This window comes from Macrobrachium rosenbergii, chromosome 20 (assembly GCF_040412425.1).
Source record: "Macrobrachium rosenbergii isolate ZJJX-2024 chromosome 20, ASM4041242v1, whole genome shotgun sequence".
Classification (NCBI taxonomy): Eukaryota; Metazoa; Arthropoda; class Malacostraca; order Decapoda; family Palaemonidae; genus Macrobrachium; species Macrobrachium rosenbergii.
Window position 1 is genome coordinate 6072131 of NC_089760.1, and position 17870 is coordinate 6090000.

The following is a 17870-nucleotide window of genomic DNA, read 5'->3' on the forward strand; positions in this document are numbered from 1 at the left end:
TAAAATATTTGAAGGGATACGAAAAGCTAAATTACGCTGAACTGGTAAATGTTTGTCAAACCGGACATATTTATTTCACTTCAATGCATTTTTGGTTAAGTACAAACCAACAATCGTTTTAAAGTTAGGTTCAGTGTTTATTCAGCTTGGTGCCAGGCTTTGCTTTTCAATTTTTTTTTTTTTTTTAAGATTCTAAAAGTTTATTTCTAAAATGATGAGGGAGCAGATGGGGCAACGCAAAATCCTTTTCTCGCCATGGGTGAGGCAGTCACGTTATGCTACTGTATTCGCATTGTTGCCGAGAATTAGACAGGAGTTTCTTTTACGGACATACCACAACCCGCACCCCGCCCCCCCAACTCTCTCTCTCTCTCTCTCTCTCTCTCTCTCTCTCTCTCTCTCTTATTTAAGTTTTTTAGCTAATTCAAAAATATGTTTTGTTATACTTTGTTTAAAATAAGATGTTAGTTTAGGAGCCAAGTATCTAGATGAAATTAGCAAAGCAATGTTAAGTAGAAAGCTAAAGACAATCCAACTAAAGTAATTATGTGATCTGCGAGTTCTGATTGTCCGCACGACCATGAAGCTGAGATGCTGACGACAGCCAGGCAACGGTCCAGAAATAACAGCTCTGGGCTGAAGGCTGACCCGGACCTGAAGTACTCAACTTGTTTGTAGCTAGCTTAATCGCCTCCGTCTATGATTTAATATTATTGTGTCGTGGTTTTAAAGTAACTGAATTTAAATATTACGCAGTTGCCTTTGAGATAATGCTTCGTATTTTATAAATCAAATTTAAACTGTTTCCATTAAGTGTTTTTTTTTTTATTAAATTTCATTAAAATGTTTTTTCATGTTTATCACGGCTGCAAATAGAATTAAAATTTCTTGCGGTATGCACGGTTTATTATAACTTTTTATAAGTTCCTTTGACAAGTTAACATTTTCGGATATAAATACTTAACTTGCAGTGTCATGGAATGATCATGCAGATTTTTTTTTTAGATAATTATTTGTGTACGTTCTGATAAAACTTAAAACATTTCTTATAATAACAAATAAAAAGAGTTAGTGTCACCCCTCTCAACACTAAACAGTGTCAACCTGACATTGCAAAAAGAAAGTAAAATATTAACTTTTTTTGATACCAATAGTGAGTTAGAATTACAAGTAACGGTTGGTAATCATACAGAAACGCAAGACATAATGTGAATAAACATATAAGTAAAATAAGTTATTTATTTCTCAAAAAATTTATTCCATCGTCAATATAAAGTCAGAACAGAATAATTATATTGCCTCTCATTAACAGGTGCAAAAAACCGAAGAAGCTGGGGAAATGAAAAGTTAATTATTATTAGGATAAGCAAATAGTATTTAAGATTCTTAATTATTTTTCCTTTTATTACCTATAACTCATTTCATCACTTATGTTCTTTGAATAAAAAATATGCTAGTGATAACTTTTCAGTCTGTAAAACATTATGACTAAGATTAGGAACTAAACTTTTCAGTCTGTAAAACACTGTGACTAGGATTAGGAACTAAACTTTTCAGTCTGTAAAACACTGTGACTAGGATTAGGAACTAAACTTTTCAGTCTGTAAAACACTGTGACTAGGATTAGGAACTAAACTTTTCAGTCTGTAAAACATTATGACTAAGATTAGGAACTAAACTTTTCACTCTGTAAAACATAATGACTAAGATTAGGAACTAGGAACCAGGCGTTGATTTGCTTAAGAAAAACTAAACTACATCCACTGATAAATCAGGTAAAGACCACAGATAAGTTAAAAGGACGTTCTGTAGTCCATTTCTGCTGTTTACTGGGACAAGGGGAAAAAATTAACATTTCCATGGTTTTACCAAGCAACAAATCGATATAGAATGCAGTATCAAAATTCTTTTTAGTAAAAGAATAATAACAAAACCTACATGACGCTTCTGTTCCAAATGCAGCCATGAAGATCAGACTGAATAGCAACAGTTTCTTCATGCCAAAATTTGACACTTAACAGCTGTGTATTCATCAGTAGTCACCTTTACCTCTCCAAGAATTTCTTTCTTCTTTTCCTCTTTTTGTAAAAAGACCGATAACTTTTATTTTTGAATGCTGTAAAGATGAAACTTATGGAGTATATTAACGTCGTTTCTTCCAAAAGCACCTTGAGCTTAGAAAAGCAATGCTCTCGCCACTTGGCAGCGTCTCTGATCAAATGACAGGACACTCGTCACATTCGAAAATAACACCGGCACAGGATAATAATGGCCATTAATTGACATAATTTTAACCTTTTTAATGAAGAATTCAGATTTAATGTGGAAAAATATCTTAGTTGTTCCTTCTCAAATTAGTATGGGAAAAGTATTTTAGTTGCTCCATCTCAAATTAGTATGGCTATTGGAGCACTTTTTTACTAATCGGGTCTAGCCTTGAATTATGACAGCAAAACAAGATTCTCACGGGGACCTAAAGGCTATACTCAAAGAAGTCTGCAAAAAGTTATCAGCAAGGAGTATTAGTAGACAACTTAGTGGCAGTCTGAAAAAAGTTATCAACAAGGAGTATTGGTAGACAACTTAGTGGCAGACAACTTAGTGGCAGTCTGAAAAAAGTTATCAGCATGGAGTATTGGTAGACAACTTAGTGGCTGTCTGAAAAAAAGTTATCAACAAGGAGTATTGGTAGACAACTTAGTGGCAGTCTGAAAAAAGTTATCAACAAGTATTGGTAGGCAACTTAGTGGCAGTTTCATCCGTTTTATATCCCAAGATGGTAGGGGCCATGGTTGTAAAGTGGAGAAAAAATACCACTGACAGAGATGCAGAACAACAAGTAGCTGAAGCACTGTAGAGACTAATACATCAGAAGATAACGTAGAAGCACTGCTGAGCTACTAGCATAGGAAAATACAGTGTGAATGCTATTTAGTATGACCAGAATTCCTGAAGTGGCGAAAACTGAGTTGAAACCATAGAATCATAAAGTATTATAGATAAAGCACTAAAAAAATGTGGGTCGAGACAATGAACAAAGGCCTCCAGAGTTATAATGCAATAAACTAACTGAATTCTGTCCCTGTACAGTGACAAGAAGCTAGTGTGACAATGAAATAAAATTTTCTGTTCAAGCCTTGAAGAACAAAAGAGAAATGAAGTCGGAGAAAGATACTCTAATGATTATTTGAATTATATACCATAAAATTGCCCTGCCTAACTAAAAGGAAGACGGGATGACCGGACACAACAGAATCATTGCCCAAACCTTTAAATTTCAATTGAATCTTCATCATACACTGGCACAAGCTTTAACGGAGATAAAAAATAGGTAAATTCTGCAAAAATGGCAAGCTCAGTAAACGAAGAATTATTTTTAAGGTATTAAAAGTGCAGAATAGTATCCTATTTCAGCAAAGGATTTACTTTCAGATGTTCAGATTAAGAGCTGCTTGCACGAACCAGTTATTCCCAGTAAGAACGAACCAGCTTGGCTTTTCCTGCCCAACAGGGTCATACGAGTAAGGATTTCATTCGTTGATTGGTCTGACTAGTTTCATCTTTTGGCAAGGTTAGGATAGCAAATGACAAGTTATGCTGGCATTCGTTCTTGGGCGTGGTTTAAGAAAAAATTATTAAACTTGTGAATTTGTCATTTTTAAGTATAACGTGCATAGAAATCAATGGGTAAACATACTGTAGAATAATCACAAATAGGAAGTGAAAATAGAAGAAACAGTGAAAATGAAAAGCTTCGTAATCAATCAATTGAATTTGATTGCCCATTCTATCGGCCTGCCCATGAAGAAGATGAGACTCAATAACCCGTTACAAAAGCAGGGTCATACTGCTAGCAGTATATACAAGGTCAAATTCATTCATGAGTTAGTGTTATTTTGGCCATTGTAAAGAGTTGGAATTCTCTATCAAATTTATGGTTTTTCAGACGTGAAAAAATGAATTTACATTATACTTCTAAAATATCTTTTGAATACTTAGTTTTCATGAGTAAAATAAAAACAATTTTATTTTACCCATATCAAAATTAAGTATTCAAAAGATATTTTAGGGGTAAATTGTAAAATTCTTTTTCACATCTGAAAACCATAACTAACATATCTATAAGATACGTTTATGAAGATAATCAATCAGCATTTCAAATATACTTAGATTTATGGGAAAACTGAACTACAACTGACACATCTAAAAGTGTGAAAAGTGTGATTATCATAAAATAACTGATCATTTTCGCCTTAGCCAATTAAGGGTTTTGGTTTCTGATTGTTTTAGCTAACGTTTTCCGCTACATTTAAACTCAAGACAATATACCTAAGTAAATACATAACGGCACAATTCTTTACGAATTTAGCACCATCAACAGAATCTCCCTGAGGGTCACGGTTGGATAAATGGCAATTGACACCTCTTGACCTTTGCCATCGGAAAACGAAAATAATGAAAATGATGCAGTGGTTCTGGAAGGAACCTTGAATTCCAGCATTTAATAGCAGATTGATTTTTACTCTTTTCGTACCCGAAGGTTTCCTGAGCCAACCTGAAGAGCTTCCAGAGGAAAAGAGGGGCCAGGGTCAAAGGTCATTCTTCTGAAGAGTCCATCTGCCAACAGGATTTTGCTGGATTAGTCTCGCTCATTGAAGTACTGTTACTTATCCTTGAGAGAGAGAGAGAGAGAGAGAGAGAGAGACTAGCCACTTTAGTCCTCATCGATCATTTGAGAATTCACCTTGCTCTCTTTTGTTCCTAAGTGGATCAAATGAAGAAATAACTTGACTACTGAACTACAATTACTTTGGCCTGATACTATCAAGACTTATCGCTGTAAACTTCCCGAATTGTCGGGTAATTGCGTGAGGGTGGTAATTTACACTTATGATTTTCAGTCGTGTCATCACTCGTAAACTGCAATCGAAACATTTTGTGCCATTATTACCCGACTTGGATTAGTAGTTTTTTTTTTTTGGCCAAAAGATTAAAGATAATTCTTGTCTACAGTTTGCAGGTAATTTCATTCGTTATTCGGTATCAATAAACTCAGGTTTGGAACAAATAGCACACAGTTGAACTCTTCAACCATTTTTAACTTCATGAAATCTACACAACTTACGAAAATTTCATACTTGATTTTTTCAGAATGAAGGTTATAGGAGACTTATAAGTGATCTATTTCCCACAAAGATTTAGACGAATTATCATTTCGTGAATGATACTGTATGCAAACGCATATGATTTGCATGCATTCCAAACCACCAATTGTGCGACGGATTTCGTTTTGGAAAGAATGTTGGATCTTCTAGGAAGTGAAAGGACCATCTTCCCATCTCGTCCAAGAAGTCAGCACGTTTGCCCTCTTTGGAATTTAGTTTCGGTTGCCCTCTTTTAATACTGTCAGCATGGCGTTGCAAATCTGTTTCCAGAATAATATTTACTATGGCTTTTGTGTTCATCAAGCTGTTCAGAAATTTCTCAACTTCAACAAAAGTCAGTTGAGAATGGATTTTACTTGTACGCAAGTCAGGGTTTCGACGCTTTTTGTTTGTTCTTTATTTTTCTTCCTATTCCTTTTCTTGGGAATATTGAGTACCTGTTGCTTTGACGTTTATGTCCCACTGTAAATTCCCTTAAGGACCCATGTTAATTGTGCCTTTACACAACAGCATACAATCTTCCTTAAATTCTCGTGAGCAATTTCTGCGGGAGTATTTTCCTTCCCTGTAAAGTACATAGCCTACGTTTCTTCAGTGGTCTTTTGCCTCGATGCGTGACATTCCTTTAGGGTTGAAGAATTACTTGTTTGTACAAAAATCTTTATTTTGTCAGGCCCCTACCATGACATTAATTAGCCATATAACAATTTGTACATTAAATCTTTATAAATCTATGACGAAATAAGACGACATAGTAAGTCAGACACACTGAAACTTAATTATAGTATACATTTAGCTCCAAAAATAACAATTTGGACAGAAAAATAACTCTCTCTCTCTCTCTCTCTCTCTCTCTCTCTCTCTCTCTCTCTCTCTCTCTCTCTCTCGCTCACCCCAGAACTTGTGATAAATATAGTAATCTTAAAATGAGGTAGGAAGTACAAGAAGCATTTATAAACTTTAAAAAAAAACATATTTTATATTTTACAGTTGCCAAGGCAAAGCATCTCAAAAGTCTTCGAAGTGTTGCAAACATTCTAAGCGCAAACGAATATAATTTCTGAAAATTGTCTGGAATTCTGCATAATTATGTCAAGATAAATCTATACTGTCATAAATCGTAAACAACACAGACAGTTACAATGACATCGACACTCTGGATCGTGGGGTGAAATGTGCGTCATACGTCACGTAATTCTGCATCAGTTATCTTTACGATTAATATTGGGTGGCAATTCTTGTTGAAATAGGACACCCGGATATGAGCATAAAATAAACTGGAAATCGTCAAAAGAGAATTGATTCAGTTTTTTCGTAACCAAAGAAACTGACTTCTCAGCGTAACAAAAATAGCTTATGTACGTAATCTCAAAAAAAAAAAAAAAAAAAAAAAAAAAAGCACAGGAGGGACTTTTAGGGAGCATTTGAGTTGAAAAGCTTTTAAAAGTCGCTGATGAATAGCACAGGAAAGGGAAAAGTCACCGTGCTGGTCCAAATATCATAAGAGGCCAAACTTACAAAACCAGGCCCCAGGACTCGATCCTCCCTCGTTATGGACACGAGGAACTAAGGTGAAGGCCACTGAATACTCAGCCGGCAGAACCATGGGGCTCTTGAACGTGTCCCAACTGTATCAAGCCTGACTGGGGCTTGAACTCGGGACCACAGTGAGTCCAAGCAGTACCACTTAGCTACGATGGGCCTAACGCTGATTTGATTTGAGTCCCCTTGGGGAATGTACTGAAATGCTACTATCAGTACGCCATGGCGTGCATAGCGCAAATAATGATTCATAGCGAAAACAATATGCCACTATATTAGCACTGGAGCTTTCGTAGAGACTGAAAAGACGGCTGAATAAATGCGTACTGTAATGAAAACAGTATTGTACGTTTTGAAAAAGAAATAACATCAAAACTAGGGAGAGAAAAATTGCCAAAACTATACTTAAGTAATTATAAATTCTTTTTCTAATTAATCTTTTTTATATCAGAAGAATTTTTACCGCTGCAAGATAGTTCGGAGAACTCTTTATTGAATCGATTTTAAATTATTGCAACAAAGAGTTACGGTATAGCATAATGGTACCATTAAGGATCTTTCCCTCTTTTCATTACCAAAGAATGACCGAGCATGAATTCAAGACGACTCGAAATTTTACCGAAACCAAACCTCCTGTCGGGCGAGTTCTCTTCGAATTGGGTCTTCATAAATACCTAGATTTGCTGTCGGAAGTTACACTCAGTGGAGGTGACGTGACATTAATGAAATTTGTTATTGAAAGATATTAAATAAAGATAAAAACTTGATCGGTGATCAAAATGGTCATTGCAGACATACAACAAATGTAATAATGTACTATAAAGTTAAGCAAGAAATATTACGGTTTTCACTGATATACTTTTGAAAGTGTTGTATCAGTTGAACATGTTTACTCATTCGAGTCGTGGTATCCACAGCATTTAAACCTTTTAGCAAATATGATGTTGACATACATTGCATTCATCTTTCTGACATTACAGAAGTCTAAAAAGATCAGACAAGCATATCTCGAGCAGACTTGAGAGGCAATGGAGACAAAAACACTTTCTTGGCGGCCCTCTTGAATCTCCCGGTGTTCTATTTTATTATCTATTATTATTTCATTAATCTAGCTATCTACAACTATTACAGTAATCCATACATTTTACTTGTACATTTCAGAATGCCTTTGTCGAAGGATAACATTGTAAGTCGTGTAATCTGGGTATGGATGTGAATGTAATGAGACGAAGTATACTCTCACCCAAGCACCAACTTTGTTTAAGAAGACAACCAACCGCTGGAGTATGTACACCGTCTGCTGGACTGTGTAGAACGGATATCCAAGCGTCGCTGCTTCAAATAGGACGTCACGTCCCATTTGTAACGTCTTGTTTGCACAGGGTTTTGGAATATGTCAACATCCCTCACGTAGACAAGGAAGTATGACCATCACTGCTAAGGTTACCAACAATAACTCAGAGGTCCGTGAGGAAGATGATGCTGAATTTCCCGGGGCGTCGTGGACACGCTTTCGTAAATTTTCCGGTTCCTTCCCTAGGTATGAAAAATAAAGAAAAACGATTGGTTATGTATACATACAACATATTGAATCGAGGTTTTAAATCTTCTTTAAAATCCATTATATAATAATAAATGATTACTGCATCACAACCAGTGGATGGACTCTTCGGTACTATTAAGCATTAAGTTACCTGAAGAAGGATTTCTCCCCGTGACATTCGATCCATCTACGAAAGCTGTGTTGGCCGTTTTTCCCTCTTCTATCAGTATAGCCTCCTCAAGGGCAGTGGACATTCTGTCTTTGTGGCCATGATGGTGACGGTGATGCGAATCATGATTGCTTGACGACCAATGAGGACTGTCTCCTGAGCCTTCTTCCCCTTCCGCCTCATCTTCGTCGTCAGAGTAGGTCGCGTGAACTCTGGCCTGGCGAACATCGTCGTCGTACCCGACTTGGCCATCCTCCGATTCACTGTCTAGAAGAAACCCGTCGGTAATGCCAGTGTCATTGTGTAAAATACTCGTGGGTGGATGATTGCAACCGTCGTGACTGTTTTTAACCATTCTGGTTACGTTCAGTCCATTCGACTCGAACAAGGAGAAGCACTTTTGCAGAGCTTCTGGCGGTAGTTCTGGAGTTCTTGAGTAAATCCAGTAGAGCTCAACCTTTAGGCCTATTATATTATAACATGAGAAGATGCAGGAGTAACTTGTGTAGTCGGTGTCTACAATGACATACGGAACAGCAGGCACTGAAACAAAGAAAATAGTTCATAATGCAGTTTTGAAGATTGAATGCAGTCAGTATGCAGAGTGTGTATACTTAAGGCTAGACGTTTTCGGGAAATGTTGACAAACTATCACAGGATTTCTGCTCTGACTCATTTAGGTACGTTAAGACCATAATTTTCCCACAATTATTGGAATTAGCAACTGAAGCCTTTCTATACTACTGTAAAACGAGTTAATGACTTATCTTCAGAATTCTGTCCAAAATCTAATTTTAAAATATGTTCTTTGGCCTACCTGAAATAACTTCAAGGAAGTAACAGCTTTATGGTCTACCATCATTTGACAATTATATCACTGTAACCATCTCCTCTTCTTCTTCTTCCCAGCTTGTTCCCATTTTTATATGGGGTCGCCGTGATGCCTTCCTTTGAAGGACTTTGATTTGGCTTTTGGGGTAGACTTTGTAGTCTCGATCGGCTGCCCTGCCTGACATCGCTTTGACCCCGGTATTGTGTACATGTATTGTACCAGTTCACCAGCGCTCTTCCTCCCAGCAGCGAGGAGTTGTTACGCGGTGAGGTCGACAGTCGAGACGTGTGAGGTCTCTGTTATGTTTTTAGAAGATGTTGGAGTGGCTTTGTGTGTGTGTGTAATAGTCTGTAACACCCATTTGCTTTTAAGCAAACCTATCCGTTGATTACATACACAATCCCGGGGTGTCTACACGGATAAATAACATTTTAAAAGCTGCAGGCTTTAACGCTCCGGTAAACTTAGAGGGGAATCTGAATGACTTGAAGAGAGTCGTTTTCTAGCCTGTTTGGGGACCATTTGGACTGTTCTTTACACGCTTGAGCTATTTGGCGACAGTCAGATGTTTCCCAAAACGAACAAAGACCCCTGATCAGATACTAGGAGAAGATGGTCTTTCTTTTTCTCTCTTTCTGATGATCTTGATTCTCGTCCAAGCTTTAATTTGATTGACAATCTCACTACTTTCTTTGTTTCTGTAGATTTTTGTCACGTTACCTCACGATTTGCTATCGGGAAAACCACTCATTCGAATCCAAACTCTCATTTGTTAGCCAGAATACCTTTAACGGATAAGATTGAGTTAACTAAATTACCAAAAGTGGCCTTACATTTGGAAAGTGATGCTCTTCAGCAGTTTCCCAAAGAGAGGTCTTTAGCGATAGCGTTATTGCAGAAAATGCCACTTTAAACAAATTCAATGGTGGTTTGTAATATGCAAAAGCAAAGTTAGGTCTTGAATCCATAGAGTTAAATGAGTCCTTTTTCGTTGTTTCATAGACCAATAATAAAGAATGATTTGATGTGGCATTCCCATATCAATGTGGCAATAAAGCATCTGATTTTTTCTCTAAATGATTATACATCTCAGTAACCCTAAGTTAAGTACTACCAGAAGTCTTTAAGTGAACAGGTAGGAAAAAACTCAGAAAGGAATAATACTCCTAGATATCATTTCGTAAGACTGAAACTTCTTCGTGAATGGCACTAGTTCTTCATTGGGAGGGTAGGTAGAGCTCTCGGCTAGCACGCTGTTGGCCCAGCGTTCGACTCTCCGACCGGTCAATGAAGAATTAGAGTTATTTATTTCCGGTGACAGAAATTCATTTCTCGTCATAATGTGGTTCGGATTCCACAATAAACTGTAGTTCCCGTTGCTACGTAAAATAAATCTAATCCTTCGGGCCAGCCCTAGGAGAGCTGTTAATCAGCTCAGTGGGTTAAACTGAGGTATACTTAACTTCTCTGTGAATGGCACTTACCCGAAGTAGCTTCCAGTTGCATGTACGGCCTCTTTCGACTCCTTTTCGGCACGACGTAATTTAACTTCGCCTGTGTCCTTGCATGGCTGCCCCCAGCCGTAAATCCCGTAGTTACGACTTTCATCTTACTCCCTAAAATAATAATAATAATAATAATAATAATAATAATAATAATCAGGATCCAAAGACCTGTTACAAAAACCGAGGGAATGAAAGAAGCTTTTACCAGCGAGTACAGTAGTACTATAAGATAATTAAAAAGCTGTTTTAGCTCAAGGTTGACCACTTGCCCTCTTTTTTTATTGCATTTCAGCTAATAATAACGGCAAGCAGGTTCCTTATATATGAGTGACAAAAGAACGTAGTGTCAGGATAAGATATATCTCATTTTCGAGGGACCACGAAGTCGAGGCGTGGGTGAAATGGATGAGAAAAGAACAAATTCTGTCTCCTACAGTAGCTAACTGTTAGCTATCTAGTTTTGCCGTGTGGTGAATTTACTCGCTAGGTTTAAGCAATGCGTAACTATTTAAACAAAACGTATACTGAAGGTTGAGGACTGTTTCAACCTGTCAGATGGGAAGTGAGACGTAACGAAGAATTTACCAAAGTCATTTTCTCACTGCTAAATGCATCTTTATCTTTGTGTCTACTTTCCATACATTCACTTCTTCCACAATCGAATGTTCATTTTTTTCAAAATATGTACTTTCAGTCTTCTAATTTATCCTTCACCCTTCAGCACGTTATCGACTATTAATTTTTTTTGTTATTTTTCGTTTCTGCAAAAAGGGTAATGAGTCCTATTTAGCAATTATTTTCCTTCGTCAATTGCTTTTTAAATATAACGTGCGGTGCTACTTTGGCTCGTTATCTACGCGTCACCTACTCCGAGGTGCTAGTACTAAACGCCGAATGCTAAATGCAGGACCCACTAAGGGCTAAATGTAAAGTAGAAGGCCGCACGAAGCTATTGCTTATTAATATAATTTGTCGGCAGCACAATACAGAAATGGATGTAAATAATACTTCGATCCCCAAAGGGCTAGTACTAAACAAGGCGTCCCAAGGAGCTTCCGCCGTGTTTAATACTAGCACCTCGGAGTAGGTGACACCTAGGTAACAAGCCAAAGTAGCACCTAACATGCTGTGTTATATAGCATTATGCTGTGAAGTTCTCTCGGATATCCTAAGGCTTAGGACCTAAGCCTTCACTGTTTATAAATTTCAAATTTTTATCTTTATATTGTGCCCACTTCCTCTCTCTCTCTCTCTCTCTCTCTCTCTCTCTCTCTCTCTCTCTCTCTCTCTCTCTCTCTCTCTGGATACTACGTATATTTTGAAGGGATTTTCCTTATTCACTTTGTCTTCGGCAAAATAAGATTTAATATTACCTAATTTTTATTTTAGCGCCCCCTTCCGGTGTGTTATGAAACGTATTCCTCTTGAATTTAGCACCAAAACTACTGTGAATTGTCTTGTCTCGCTAAAAATTTACTCTTTAATTAAATGCTTATTTCTATTATCTTGCTCGCATAAATATTGTGCTCCCAAGCTCAATGTTTATGCCATTCGCTTTCAACTTCAGCTGAAAAATGCTTAACAATCTCGTTTGTTTGGCCTAAAATATAAATCTGTTTTTTTAACGTTAGTGTCTACAGCTTCTTGCGATACCAGTTTTACTTGATAATTTATAATCAGCAAGATGATCCGAGCAGAAACACTTGCAGTTATCTATAAATTCCTTGTATCTTCATCGTTAACCTCATCCTCGCACACTTCTAAGCACAGTCAAACTGACTTTCTCACACACGCAGTGTTGCCCACGCCTGATCCTGTTTACGCACACACGCATCACAAAAGACACTTTGTCATAGGTACCTGGCAGTGTTATTGTATCGACGGCACACCTTTGAGCTTTTATGTAGGCACTAGGGACGCCCCACGCGTGATACCAGCGTCCGAGATACTGCAAAGATAAGATAGGCTAATAGTTATTGTGTTACGAGGAAGTTCATGCAATTTATCAAGACATAGACCGAAGTTTTAATAAATGAAATGAAAACGCTTATGTTTACAGTTGTTGATGTCCAAATGCCATTTTTATGTTAGCATTTTCGAGTTAACTAAAGGAAAAATAACAAAACCACAGTGAATTGTCTTGTCATTTTCTGATAGAAATGATTACACAGGCAACGAGATTTGCTTACAGTAAATGGTTGACAGTTTTACTATCCACTACATTATAATATTACAGTATAATCTTTTATTGTTGCTGGAGATTGTAATATTTATTTATTTAAAAAAAATTCTCTTATTCAAACTAATGAAAATGGCACAGTGTACTACGTTTTTTTATAGAACAGAAATTGAACAAAACGTGTGAACTGTGAAGATAAAAGCGTGCAGAAATTTTACAAAACATCTGAACCACAGAGAAAGAACCGAGCATCCACATGCTTCCACTGTAGTGTTAAACGTCACTCTTTTGCCGACTTGACGTTTCAGTAGAATGAAAACTTATTTGTGATGTTCACGAGTTAGAACTTTTCAAATATCTCGGAACTTTTATTCTCACGATGACTGACCAAAGTGAGCGCTTCTCAACTAAATCACGACGGAAATTATTCGAATTTTAAAATATGGAAATCGCCTGGAAACACTTACCCGATGTACTTGGAAATTGTCAACGAGAGAAAAGGAAGAGCATTTTCCGGATTCCAGGAAAGAGGGCGCTCTTTGCACAGGTGGGGCGAAGCTTCCTTTGATGCCAAAGAGCGTCAGTGCAATTACCACCCAAACCGACTTCATATTCATCTTGTTCATGTTTATACCAACACAATATTTATCTTTCGTATTTCCTCCTCTTCTTTGCTTAAATCTTATTCATCACCATCTTTACTAAACGATTATTAATCTTCTATAAATGTTGGCATGAAATCAAAGAAAATGTCACTGTGTTCAGAATTAAAAACGACAGTAGTGATTTGATGTTCGTTCGCACTGTCAACTCTTGCTTCTTCCTCATCAGCTTTTGGACACTTGCGGTCTTCCTGAAGGTGAGATGCTATTTACACGAACGACAGATCCTGTTAAGTAGCAGATATATTATATGGCAACACTACTTCTTTTGGATGTTATTTCGTTATACGGCCACTGCCTAAGAAGAAAGAAATACGTTTAAAAGATAAACTGTACTTCAAAGCTCCGCTCTGGCCGTTACAGCAGCGTCGCTACTCGCAGAAAAGTTGATTATTTCACAAATGGGAGTGAGGAGCTAATTGTGGCGCCTCTTGTCATCTGCTGGAAAATTGCTGCACCAACGATTTAGCAGACTCTGCACTGCTGACTTTGCTCTTCTCTAATAAGGTGCACGATAGGCAGCTCTTCTTTATATCTCTGGCTTCGCTTATCGCTCCAGCCGTGCTGATAAGAATACATAATATTTGGCAATGAAGCCTGGCCATATCAGATTCGAAGAGATTCGAGCCATTCCCCGCCTATCTGTCTATCAGCGTAGAATTGGAAAAGTTCTAAATATTACCTTTTTAAAGGTTAAAAAAATGTGGGATTATGATTCAGAGTTGATTTTTCAGTGAGAAATAAAACGCTTTCAAGCAAATTAATTTTTTTTTAACACACGAACTCTTAATTTGATGAGCAAATAAAGTCCCTGAGCGTGGTACAATGAATTTGAAAAAGCTTTTGTGAATGGAAATATATTCAGTTCCAAAATAGACCAACCATTTTTTTTTATTATTCAAGAAAACTTACTCAACTTAATGGGATCATGGAATTCGACATTTCTATTCACTGGTAGACAAGAGTGAAGAGATAGATTGTATTGCTGAAACCAGTTTAGTAGACATTGTTATCCCGTGAATTTAAAAGGCAATTATTCGCGTTTAATCCGAGGAACAGGGGGCGTTTGTGTATATAACTACTACTTCTACTACTATTACTAACGATATCATTGTAATATATGTAATAATTATTATAATAACATATTTCCGAACCTTCCTTGGCACGCATTTAACTTTTCTGGTTTATTTATGCGCTGTTCAGCAGTCTGCAGTGGAGGCATTATTGTTACAGGTAAACTTTATTTTGGTCAGTACCCTTTCCTCATCTTTTACGTGTCTCAACATCGGTGCTATGTCAGGTTTGCCTTCGACAGAGAGGGCTGCACGTCGACAGAATACTTAGTGACTAGTTACCACCATTTAACGTGGTTGACAGCTCTGTAGGAAAGGATGCATCCTTTGAAAAAGGCGCCAGTATCATGACAGTTCTGCGTTCTTTTTAGAGAAGCATCACTGTTGCAGATGATTACTTGGCTTCAAATATGCCAAGATTTGTAGATTATGTAAACACCCTCTACTATGTAGGCGAACTACATGCTAATCCTTGGTCCCAGTAGTGTAACTGGGGTTACCTTACGTCCTAATGTACCTCTGTTATAAATGAATTATTAGATTTGTTTGTTAGAGCTTATTCTTCCTTTTGTGGTCTGTAGCAGAGGCAGCCTCACATTTCAAGGCAACAGGTCCATTCCGGTTTAGTTTCTTTCCGGGGAAGCGCCTCCTCACGGGATGAATTCCTACCATGTCTTCTGACAGCACCTCTCACCCATTTTATGTATTCACATCATGACAGGAGGTGCCTTACTTTTAATGGGTAGGCACCATGGCATTTTTTTCTTCTTACCTGGAAGCACCTTTGCGTATTTACTCAGCTTTACGTATTTGTTTTAGCTTTGAAGGCTTTCTAAGGCTTTAATGTCATGTCACTGCTGCCCTCTTGGTGGTTTAGACCTCTGTTACAGATAAATGGCCAGACAGCCAATTAAGAGTCTCTCTTCGCCACCTGACGAGTGATTAGCTGATAAACAAATAGTAAAAAATCAGTTTTTAACAGATAAATAATTTCTGTGACCACAAACATACACACATAGATTAAAGTACCGTCTAAGAGAGTAGCCACTGAAAAAAGTTATCGCCACCAGCATATCTTATCACTAAAAAGATATTTCGATTATGGTATGGTCTTGAACGCATAATACGATTTGCCTCTCCCTTCTGAATGCCAAAGGATCAAACCGTCTAGACTTCTTACGAAACATTAATTATTCCCAAGTCATTCTACCCCGCCAGACTTTTGAGCTTAAGGTTGTTTATCATAACGAAGACTTCTTCCTTGTGTCTCTGTTAGGCAGTCTGTTTGTAACCTGCTTATCCAAAGTCGGCGACCTTAGCTGCTGCCTGACGTAGAATTAATGTCCCTGCTGCCTGACGTAGAATTAATGCCTCCCCAAAAATAAGCTATAAAGAAAACCCACGAAATAGGTTTAGGATAAAGTTAAGGCTTTGTTCTTTTTAATCAAGATTGTGCGCTCATAATTTTGTAGAGGAGGCATGTACTCCGCATGTTCTTTTAATATACCGGAATGTTTTTAATTGCGCTCTTAGTTGAACCGTTAAATCTGACCCTTTGTACCTGAGGTTTGTCATATCTTGTGAGGCATGTGTTTTCTACTCTTGCTTACATAGGTCACGTGATCCAAATCTTATCGACAGATACTTAATGTATTTATATATATATATATATATAATTTATAATATACATTGATGGCTGGTGTTATTATTTCTCTTAAATTATTACGCTTATTATGCACATTTGTATATAAACATATATATATATATATATATATATATATAAACATATATATATATATATATATATATATATATATATATATATATAAACATGTATATATATATATATGTATATGTGTATATATATATATATATATATATATATATATATATATATATATATATATATATATAATAATACATTGATGGCTGGTTATTATTATTTAATTATTCAATATATATATTCATACACACATATAATATATATATATATATATATATATATATGAATAAACATATAAACATGAATAAACATCATACACATTATATGCGCATGGTGTATGTTTAGCGATGACGACCACGCGATTAAAATTTTCCGAAAGTTAAATCCTTAATTATGCACTGACTTGTATTTTCATCTAGTCTAAAATGCAGAGGCGCTTGTCACCCCTAACTAAATGTTTAGTGCTGGTGCAGAAAGTTATAAGATGAATGTTGTGTGACGAACAGAAAATAGAATGGCCTGTTTTAATTAGTAGGCCTATGTTTTCATGTCCTTAGTGGAATATTGATCTTATAACTCCTTTTTTTATCGACACAAAAACATTATTTACGGGCGAAGAAATTTACCGCTCGGGTGAAATGAAAAGAAAAGACACCTCACGACACAATTTTTGATTTTTTTTTCTCGAGAATGTATGCATTGTAAAGGTAGTTAAATATCTTATTAGAAAATCACCGAAAAGGTAGAAAACAATAAAAAAACAATGGAAATTTGGTGGCTATTAACAGCTACTAAAACATCGAAATATTCAGGTGATATTGCAGAACGAAGAAATAAAAGGCACCTTTCGAAGTGCACCTATGCTGAAGCTTGGTGGGATGTTAAGCTCCTTTTACAACTTCTTCGCTGCTTCATAAGGATTTAACTCTTTTAGGCTGCATCATTATAACACAAATATTTATATGTAAAATAAATACTGTGAGTATCTTTTTGTGAACGGCATATCAGGTTAAGTATACCTTAGTTTTACCAGACCACTGAGCTGATTAACAGCTCTCCTAGGGCTGGCCCGAAGGATTAGACTTATTTTACGTGGCTAAGAACCAATTGGTTGCTTAGCAACGGGACCTACAGCTTATTGTGGAATCCGAACCACATTACAGCGAGAAATGAATTTGTCACCAGAAATAAATTCGTCTAACTCTTCATCAGCCGGCCGGAGACTCGAACTCGGGCCTAGCGAGTGCTAGTCCACAGCTCTACCGAACCGAGTTCGAGTCTCCGGCCGCTAATGAAGAATTAGAGGAATTTATTTCTGGTGATAGAAATTCATTTCTCGCTATAATGTGGTTCGGATTCCACAATAAGCTGTAGGTCCCGTTGCTAAGCAACCAGTTGGTTCTTAGCCACCTAAAATAAGTCTAATCCTTCGGGCTCAGCCCTAGGAGAGCTGTTAAACAGCTCAGTGGTCTGATTA

The 17870-nt window shown here is 37.0% G+C and overlaps 1 protein-coding gene across 1 annotated transcript; it reads right to left on the minus strand.

The window, feature by feature from the left end:
• Window positions 1-7130: 7130 nt before the first annotated feature.
• LOC136849022 (apolipoprotein D-like) lies at window positions 7131-14113 on the minus strand. Its single transcript, XM_067121874.1, has 5 exons — window positions 13403-14113; window positions 12617-12704; window positions 10736-10867; window positions 8402-8962; window positions 7131-8243 (listed from the first exon to the last, which is right to left on the minus strand). Exons 1-5 carry the CDS (start codon window positions 13559-13561, stop codon window positions 8104-8106), a joined length of 1080 nt encoding a protein of 359 aa, XP_066977975.1. The 5' UTR covers window positions 13562-14113; the 3' UTR covers window positions 7131-8103.
• Window positions 14114-17870: the final 3757 nt, after the last annotated feature.

What these genes read in the sequence shown, in the direction of transcription:
- LOC136849022 (XM_067121874.1), bottom strand. Translation starts at nt 13,561, where the DNA reads ATGAACAAGATGAATATGAAGTCGGTTTGGGTGGTAATTGCACTGACG. An exon ending in ACAATTTCCAAGTACATCGG is followed by an intron (nt 12,705 to 13,402) that starts GTAAGTGTTTCC and finishes TTATCTTTGCAG; the next exon opens with TATCTCGGACGCTGGTATCA. An exon ending in CGATACAATAACACTGCCAG is followed by an intron (nt 10,868 to 12,616) that starts GTACCTATGACA and finishes TTATTATTTTAG; the next exon opens with GGAGTAAGATGAAAGTCGTA.